Here is a 10,014-nt window from a genome sequence, read left to right on the forward strand (position 1 = left end):
TTAGTTGACCTGTCAAGCCCATCCAATCAGGTCTGATGATGGATGGATAGTTAAACCGGAACGGCGAGACAAACAAAAAACAAAAAGATTTGCTGTATCTGCTTCTGCCGATACTGATTGCTGCGTCGACATTTCATCCATTAGGTGTCACTTGTAACGCTGCAAGTTGGGCTGACAGGAGTTGGATTGAATTAGGCCAAGCGAAGATATAGCTGGCTAACTTAGCAAACCCCACAAGCTCCTCATCTCCCAACCTCTGATAATTGGACTAGCTCAAAAATATTTTGGATTGCACCACCTTCTGTCAGTAATCATATTTCATTGAATAATTATCATGAACATGTAACATGACATTTTTCATTATTTAGACATTAATCAGTGCATTGGTTGGTTATTCAGGATCTGCACTAGGAATCATATTCCACCCTCCAGGTCCATCCGTAAGCTAAACATACGGCAATGGCAAGTTGCTTGGAAGCAGCATAAGTAATGAACAATGCTATAACAAAAAATTCGCATCTAATCCTCCGGGTTACCATTAGCATCCACTGATTAAGTAATCATACTATAAGATAATACAACGGCTACACTGATCAGTTGCAACAGCATGTCATTCCTGGACCCAACGTCAAGAGAATCCTTAATCACGTTAGTACAGTATTTCCGGCTATCACTTTCGCCAGCCACCTCACAAACATACTACAAGAATACCAGCTTTACCTCCGTCAAAATGTCTATACCTTAAACATACTAAACGCACAAAAACAAGAATGTTTTAACACCTCTTTCCCTGTTGAAGCTTCACTACGGGCCTGCTACTGTTGTATGGCATCAGTACATAAAAAAGCCTAGATGATCTAAAGGTCAAGACATTCAAACTGACTTCAACTACTTGTACATGACCCAGATGAGCTTGTGCTCCAGCGAGGAAAACTATTCTAAGCTGCTAATAGATAAAACTAAAAAGAATCACAAGACCCAGAAATAACAAGTACTATTGGTTTCAACATGCTTCAGTAGGGATATATTTAAGCAGCGTAGGCTATATGCCTACATCCAGGGGCCCAAAACCTAGTATTGCACCCTCAGCCATCAAACAACAACTGAACTTTACTCGCTTATTCCAGGTACAAAGTGATGAAAGCTGCTTCCTCGTCGTTGTGGCGGAGGGCAAATGCAAGGTAAGGGCAATGAAGAAGGTTCTCACCCCTTAGAGCGACCAGCTCAATCACTTGCTCCAAAGCAATCCTCTCATGGTAGAAAAAAGCCAGTTTTGAAACCCGAGGTATGTCCTGACTTCAGGTCTGGCGAGTATTGTAAGATTTGCAGTTGAGGCATTTTTGAGCAACTACATGGAATTGGACAAGTGATGTTGTTCCACAGTCGTTGCACAGGATGCGGACCTGCACTTATGCCATTTCCATCAGTTAGTAGATTGGTAGTTTAACTCAAAACTAAGCAGATGAGGACATAGAGAAGGCAGAAAACATAAACTAAAAACCTTAGGTGAATCCCAAAAAGCTATATCCAGCCACATGTATGTGTTGGATATATCTCCAAAGGAAGCTAAAGTACAGCAAATCTCGAAGTGCTAGATCCAGCCACATGTATGTGTGTTGAATATTTCTCAACTAAAGTAATAACAAATCTCAAAAGCATGAAATTAACATATGACTGATAACAGCAACAAACTTCATGACCCTGCTCTTATTATAAAGCCCACATATCAACAGACTTGCTTAGAAGTTCATTTTCCACTGCAATTTTGTAAGCAATTCAATACGTGCAAGTTTTCCTTTACACATGTTGAAAACACTTGCAATGGTTGGCAATAGTGATAGAAAATTCATTAAGGTATGTATATAATTGAATATCACAAACAATCATCAAGAAGCTTCTATGTGAAAACTTGAGCTGTTATAATGAGCATACCCAAAGGAATATGATATGGACATACACTGGACCCTTTTTTTTAATATTTATATTGAGTTCTTCAAAGAAATGAAATGCTCCAACTGAAGTCGTTCTTTCACTCGACCGCATACCAATGAGAAATACAGTACACATATTGAGAGCAATGATTTTGTTGCATATATCGGAATCGGAGTATTGAAAACGAACCATTTTGTTATGGTAAGATTCAGGCATTGGAGTGGCTGCTATCTCAATGTCCAATTTTTCCCATACTTTCGACATATCACACACAGATTTGGAGCAGAGGGGACACGCATACCTGAAGCATTTTTTTTTCTCTAGTTAGAAAGTGCAGAACTCCAAAAAATAGCATTGGAAAATAAAGAAACAGAGGAACATTGAACATACTGCAAGTGCTGCTGCATTTCCTTCAAACAGTGAACATGAATGGTGTGGCCACATGGCAAGACACTGACATCATTTGTCGATTCAAACAGATACTGTGAACCATGTAAATGTTATCATTAAACCTTGGAAAATTAGTACTCCTTTTCAGCAAATTAGGTGGAAGTTTCTTCCTTTTTCCATGGGAGAGAGCACAAAAAAACAAAAACTCACCTCAAAGCACACAGGGCAATCATGATGCATTGCTCCTTCCACACATGGATGGCTATTCTTTAATATGATCGAATAGCAACAACCTGCAATTTGAAAATAAAGGACAGGGTACAAAGAAATCAGCAACGGATGCTGGACAAGGAGCAAAATCAATATACAATGAAGAATGTGCTCCATGCACATAAATTGAACTTAGTTCATCGAGCTGAATGAAAGAATATAAATACTGCTGCACAGTTCAGCAATTCACTGTAAGGAAACAAGGATGTTCAAAGAATGTTTTATTTTGTAGCTATGCTGCATAATACAGCAAATCTTATGGAATGAACACTCCTGAGGAAAAGTCTAAGAGCTAAATAAAACCACAGAGAATAATTCAGAGAAGTTTGCATTAATTGAGATACAATCACTGGATGGATGCCCGAACCATATTGAAAAGAAGAATATGTAAAACCAGGACTAATAATACAGCACGCAGCCTGCTAGCATTGGATATGAATGTACAGCAAACAAAATCAAAATAAACAAAATGGGTTTAATAACATTATCTTCTCCCAGTATCTGGAAGATAAGATATCCCTTCAACAGCTTCCTAGTACAGGCACTCTAGAGAGAACCAGGAGATGGCCAAATAAAGGGCCAAAACTGAAGTGATCAAAATAATCACTGAGAAAAAGAAACCATCCAAGAAAATATAAGATCAGGGGCATTACCACATGTATAGCAATGGAAGAAATTTTCCTGCCCACCAATCCTATCAAAAAGAAAGATTTTCATGTCATAACTATGATCAAATATGAGTTACCTTGATCTTACAAAACAGCACTATTCATGAATAAAATATAAGCAGGTAAGCAGAAGGCAAGAACAAACCTGCAGATTCCACAACCACTGCAGTGGTACTGCTCCTTTGATGTCTGAAATATTAAATATAATATGTCAAATACAGATATAAGGGCGAAAAAGAATGTCGCGACCTTACAGAGAAAAAAAAAAAAAAGAAGCGCAAGAAGAGAAGCATTCAAGATGCAATTTGCTTACTGACATCATCATCAAAAAATTTGCAAGTCTCACAGAAGTATTTCCCCATACATACACCACAATTGATGCACACTTGCCGAACCTGTTGACAATACAAGAAAATTATACCAAAAGATGAATGAGCAACTAAACTGTGGACGGTTTATAAATTACTAGTAAACACAAGATGTTGAAGAAAATCACAGCCTAAGAACAGCTGCCACTTGTTTGCAAGCATCTTGACAGCACAATATCTAGATACTAATGTTACTAATCATTGGATGATGCCACAATGCCAGTGATAGAAAGCAGAATGCTGCATGCCCAGCCTGTAGACAGACACTTGCCTGTTGTTCAGTGCTGCACAGTGAACATATGACCTGACAGAAATTACAAAGTCAAGCTAAATGCTCTATTAAGAGTAAATAATTGTAAAATTGTTTCAGATTATATATATATATATATGGGGTGATATGGAAGTCCCACCTGTTGCACTTCTTGACGCGGAAGGTCGTGCCTGTGCTTCTGTTCAACATTAATCAAATTCTGTCAAATCAAACCAGTGAGTTTTAGTCTTTCATATGTTTATCCAACTTGATAGCAGTGCTGATTTCTTACAGACAAATTAGTAAGTTAAATGAAATTTTGTGTAGGAAGAAACTATTAGGACCGTTGATAGCTTATTTTATTTAACAGCATGTTTAGTAAAGAAATACACCTTTCAAAATTCTGACCAGGTCGATAGTTAAAAAGGGTTGTAGTGAAAATCAAGTCATATATGAAAAACCATATTGAAACAATGCACATCCATAATTGCAGAAATTGTGAAGAACAAGAATCTTTAAACAATTAGTTGACAAGCATGGCATGCAAGCTAACTTGGGGAGAAAATGATAAAAGAAGTGCCTATTTTCAGGAAAAATGAATGAATAAAATCAAACCAAATGAAAGATAAACTTTTGTGAAACCTACTTATCATGTTAGCATATGTTTTTCATATCTAATGGCTTGAAAAATAAATAAATATAAAATTAAAAAAAAATGATGCAAGAATAAGTTATCAAACAAATTAAACCCAGGAAAAACAAAAGAAAACAAACAAATCTGATCATATGTGCAGGTCTATAACTACCATACACTCAGCCAAGACCAGGAACTACCTAATTGCAATATCTCTGTCTGTGGTTCATTTTTTTTATCTCCAAGTACATACAATAATTTGATAGATACAATCCTAGATCACATAAAGGCATATATTCCAAGAACAAGTTATTAGAAGAAGTCTATTAAGCAATAAATTCATAAGACCACAATTCATGGTATCCCCACCATTTTGCTCAAAAAAAATAAACTCACATGACTAAAAAACTGAATTCCCAAAACCGTAGATGAATGGGTTTGATAAGCTGACCTTTGTCTCATTGTGGCAGTGTCGACAATCAAAAATCTCATTGCAGCAGGGAGCTCGAATGCGGCATCTTCGCCGATAGTGTGGACATCTGCGAAGGGTAAAGAGTCAAAATTTAATCATAGCCCTGACCGAAAGGCCATAGGACAGTATCAGGATCAGGTTAAACAAGCAACCATGTTGCATGGTACATGTTACACAACTTCTATCATACAATTGGTTTCCAACATGCTGCAACTCAAATCTTTTCATTCAATATCTTGGCTTAGTTAAATGACCAAAGAAAAATCTCTTGCAAAAAAAGAAGAGAGAGAGAGAGAGAGAGAGAGAACAGATGAACTAAGCATACCCATACTGCATGAGTCCCTTTTCTAATCTCTCAGTAGCGGCAGAGTCCAAACCATCTGTCATTTCTTCACTGGGAATGCATTTTTTACCAGGTGAGTCATTGCATGCAGTGGCAGTCTGCAATTGTTTGTCTTGCCCGTTTGAACCATGCATGTTGCAAACACGAGACTCCAAATTATTGACCAAATCCTCCATCTAGTTTCAATTTTTTACTGCCAAGTTAACTATGATAGCGTGACTACAAGAATTGAAACACCTGCATATTTGAAGACATTCAGCAAAATTATTCTAAATAGATAAAGCAGTAAGTCCCAGTTAAACCAGGAAAATACTGCATGATATTGTTGGTTTCTTGAATTCTGCGGTGACCAATTCATATCATCAAGCACACAATCCAAGTCATGTTGAACAGCTCCAATCAGCATAACTCCAAGAGATGGATTCATCAGAACAAGTACAGCTATAATAATCCACCTAACAACATTTACGCTGCACTGAGGGACCATCGAATCTCCAGCTGTAAATAGTAACCACTAATTAATAATCACTTTATCGCTCGAAGTAGTCCGAAAACCAAATCAAACAAAAGTGTGCACCAGCAGCAGATTCGCCCCATTTCTGGTAAAAACGATACATCACAGCATCAAATGCAAAAAAGAAGGAAAACAATTATATGTTAAAATAAAAGGGTGGACCTACCTCAGCCTTCCACCAGCTTCATCTTCAGAGAACCTCTCTTATTGTTAAAATTAGACATACATCTCTCAATTTCACCCAGACACCATTCATTTCTCCAATCAAGACGGTTTACATGGAACCATCATTGATGCCTTCTTCTTCCTTTTGATTACCTCGATTTCTAACATTTTGCTGATGACCCTGAAGATATGCCTAACTTTTCCTACCTGACAAATTGATGACCCTGTGCATCTTGATCACCACAACGTTGTGGCAGCAAAACCTGCACGCGTTCTCTGTACTTGTCCGCTCGAAATGATGGACATGATTCCAGTATACAATTATTATGAAGGCACTGACTTTCCAAACAACTCTCCATGTAGCTGAGGCTTAGCATGCAGTTTAAAATAGTTCCACAGAGCATGAATATTGTTGTTTTCTCAAGTCTAAAGTTATAATATGTTTATACTTATGGTTGTACATTTAGAGCATCAGTATCTATTTCTCGGAAGAGCGAAGTAATGTTTAGAAGTCTTTAAGGTCCTTTAGAAGTATGAATCAGGTGATGAGAGATAATGACAAAAAGAAAACTATTTTAGCAGGACACACACTGTTAGTCAATCTCAACAACATCCACTGATCGCAACAAACTAGAAAACTGAAAGTAGTTTTATTACTGTTCAGTCTGGCATAACATCCGAAGATGAAATCTTAACTTCTGGACATAAAAGGGATAACAAGAGGAATTCAATAAGCCCTCTGTTTTAGTATCTCAATAAGCAAAACTAGTTCTGCTCAAAATGGAAGTGACAACTATTTCTGCTTAAACTCATGGCATCTAAACTTAATTTAGGCCATGACTTTTGCACAAGTGATGCGTACTTATTCTGGATTAGCTAAGTCACACATTAAAAGAACACTTGATTCAAGAGGCTGGCACTAAATTTGTTATGGGCAACAAAAAATACACAAAAAACTGACTACACAAAAAGTTTCAATGAGTTCAGTGAAATAGAGAGAACAGAGGAATTACTTGATAGACTAGCCATCTAGAAAGCTATACGCTATAAAAGGAACAAAAATAAGATAAAGCATCAAAATCCTCTTTTGGGGTGTGAATAATCTTCAACTATGGGTGTCGGAAATTCCTGCAGGCTGGGTATATCTAGAGAGCTTATTGCTTGGGAATAATGCAACTCCCAGCTACTATTTGAGCCAGCAGGGGATAGGGTAACTCTGCAAAGGTAAAAATGGTTGAACTATGCTAATGGTTCAAAGTTTTAGCTATAAAAACCTACCGCATATCAAGCTGTAGAATATTCCAACAGCTTGGGTCGTAGTCCTTTTATCCTTGCCTGTCCAATCAGTTACATATCCATACTTTTACTGCTTCCATGTCAGTGAAGTTGGAAACTTCCTTCATCAGAGAGAGCATACACAACCCCAAATGTTCTTGCAAAATATTTCTGATCATCAGGCTACCATTCCAATCTATAGAAATACTCCAGTCAATCTACAATTCTTGAATCAAACCAATTGAGTCGATCATATTCAGTGAAAACAACAACATTCTTACGACCAAAGATAACTAAACATCAAAAATTCAACGATCACCCATCAATGCATAACAATTCCACAATTCCTAGAGAAACACTGTACAAGAATATAATAGGAAAAGAGGAAATAACAAAAAGAATTGGTTTATGCGATAGGGATTTTCAAAGTTTTGAGTAAAATTATCTTAAGCAAGGCTCGTCTCATCTCATCACTACCAGGATATCCTGGAGAGTGCAATTAAAATACACAAATTTCACCTTAAAGAAACCATCATCAAAGCAGTGAGACATATACCAACAGATACATTGTGATGCAAGAGTAGAGTTTCTCCGCAATATAAGTCAAAACAAAAAAAAATCCAGTCATGAAGTCAACCCACTGCCAGCTCCAACAATGCATGCTAAACTAGTAATCAATCACAAGCACTTCATGCATGATTCTAGGATCAACAGATATGCATAAATATATTATATAAAATGGCCTATTTCCAAGCTAAATCACAAGCATTAGCATTCATGTTTTTTCTAGGACATGCTCAATCACATACACTCAAAGAACTCAGTAAAAGAGAAAAGCAAGATTCGAGAAATTTTAAAAAAGAATCAATATTTTCACAGAAACACCTGTATTCACACCAAGATAGTTAATATTCCCTATATAACCTAATTTTTAAGAAGAAACTCGAATCATGGCAGTTTCATCTATAAACCCTAAAATCTGAATCAACTCTCGCAGATAACGTGAATAACCTGAAGCACTGCGACAAATAAAACCTACCGATCATAAAAATTAGCACGATAAGAAACAAATAATAAAAAACTGCAAGACCGAACGAACTTTTCGGACGATCAATCTTCGTGACGGACGATCGCAGTCCGATCGAAGAAAGAGAGAGAACGGGATCAAGATCGCCCTAGCTTCCTCGTTCGTCAAGGCGGTCGAGAAGAGAACACGGAAGGAGAGGGATTAAAAACAGGACGGTGAGAAAGAGACAGGACGGTTTGCGTTTCGAGAGAGTTCGGAGATGGCGACAGGTCCCAGCGCCCCACGAAATCTGTGGTATTTATTTGCAGGCGAGGCTGGATTTGCAGGGGCATCGGTTGGGTAGTTCTATATACACCCCCCCTATTGCTCAGGACACCCCCCAAAAACCAAAAAGAAAATATCCAAACTAACCTTTAGTGTAATTACCATATTGCCCTTGAGATTTTCTCATACACCCCCCTTCCTCCTCCTCCGTTTCATTTTGAAAAGAAAAAAAAAAAAACCCCCTCAAACCCCCCTTAAACCCCTCGATCCATTTACATCGTTTAGGCGATCTTTGAAGGAGATTTAAGCCCCATTCGAAGCATGGACAAGCAACTAGTGATTTGGGACGAAGAATCGGCCGCAAAGGTACGTGTTCCACCTTGTTTCGAAATTTTTTTTTTTCACGGTTCGTGCTCCGTTCGGCACTGGATCGCCGAACAAAAGGCTTCTGTTCGGCTGAACAGTGCCGAACAGAAGCCTTCTGTTCGGCAACCCTCAACCGAACAGAAGCCTTCTGTTCGGCTGCACGGTGCCGAACAGAAGGCTTCTGTCCGGCTGCACGGTGCCGAACAGAAGGCTTCTGTCCGGCTGCACAGAGCCGGACAGAAGCCTTCTGTTCGGCACTGTGCAGCCGAACAGAAGGCTTCTGGTGCCAAATCGCGTGCCGTGCTGAATTTTGTGCCGAACAGATCCTCTGATTCATTAATTCTTGGTGATAAATTATTTTATATGTAGGGCTATGCTACAACCGAATCGAGTATAATTGGATCAGAATTTGTACTGGATTACACAAGCGAATTTACAACTTACGAGGTATTATAATGTATTGTGCAATTTTGTATTAGTTTAGCGAGCTATTTTTACAACTGTGTACTTACATAAATTGTTTAATGTATAGATCTTCAAGAGTAGAGAGGACTTGTGTAATTGGTGTCGTGAAGCTGGGAGGCGAAATGGTTTTGTTGTTGTAATCAAATCATCTGATGCATGTACCGTTTCTAAGAAACCCAGAATTACGTTAGGTTGTGAGAGGGGTGGGACGTACCGAACCAAAAAAGAAAAGCGAATAAAGACTGCCTGTGGGACAAAGAAGTGTGGATGCCCTTTTGCATTAAGAGGAAAGAAATTGGATACTGCGGATGATTGGATATTACTGGTCGTATGTGGAGTGCACAATCATCCCGCTGCAGAGAATCTGGAGGGGCACTCATATGCAGGGAGATTATCTGAGCAGGAGACGGAATTGTTAGTGGATATGTCGAAGAGTTTGGTTCGTCCAAAGGACATATTATCCACATTGAAGGAAAGAGATGCCCTCAATGTTACGACTATCAAGACTATCTACAATGTACGTCAACGGTTTAAGGTTGCAGAGAAAGCCGGGAGGTCTGAAATGCAACATCTATTAGGTAAATTATCAGAGGCTAAATATATTGAGTGGC

General features: G+C 38.3%; 1 protein-coding gene across 2 annotated transcripts; it reads right to left on the reverse strand.

Annotated features, from left to right (window-relative positions):
* Positions 1–543: 543 nt before the first annotated feature.
* Positions 544–8,536, reverse strand: LOC103720768 (probable E3 ubiquitin-protein ligase RZFP34). 2 transcript variants are annotated; one of them, XM_008810653.4, is made up of 12 exons: positions 6,008–8,535; positions 5,310–5,926; positions 4,964–5,051; positions 4,039–4,098; positions 3,900–3,932; positions 3,578–3,655; positions 3,406–3,449; positions 3,246–3,286; positions 2,533–2,615; positions 2,323–2,414; positions 2,122–2,233; positions 544–1,403 (listed from the first exon to the last, which is right to left on the reverse strand). In XM_008810653.4, exons 2-12 carry the CDS (start codon positions 5,501–5,503, stop codon positions 1,299–1,301), a joined length of 930 nt encoding a protein of 309 aa, XP_008808875.1. In that variant the 5' UTR covers positions 5,504–5,926; positions 6,008–8,535; the 3' UTR covers positions 544–1,298. The 2 variants fall into 2 exon arrangements, with proteins under 2 accessions (XP_008808875.1, XP_038987209.1); XM_039131281.1 differs by having other exon boundaries at positions 5,310–8,536.
* Positions 8,537–10,014: the final 1,478 nt, after the last annotated feature.

This window comes from Phoenix dactylifera, chromosome 11 (assembly GCF_009389715.1).
Source record: "Phoenix dactylifera cultivar Barhee BC4 chromosome 11, palm_55x_up_171113_PBpolish2nd_filt_p, whole genome shotgun sequence".
NCBI lineage: Eukaryota > Viridiplantae > Streptophyta > Magnoliopsida > Arecales > Arecaceae > Phoenix > Phoenix dactylifera.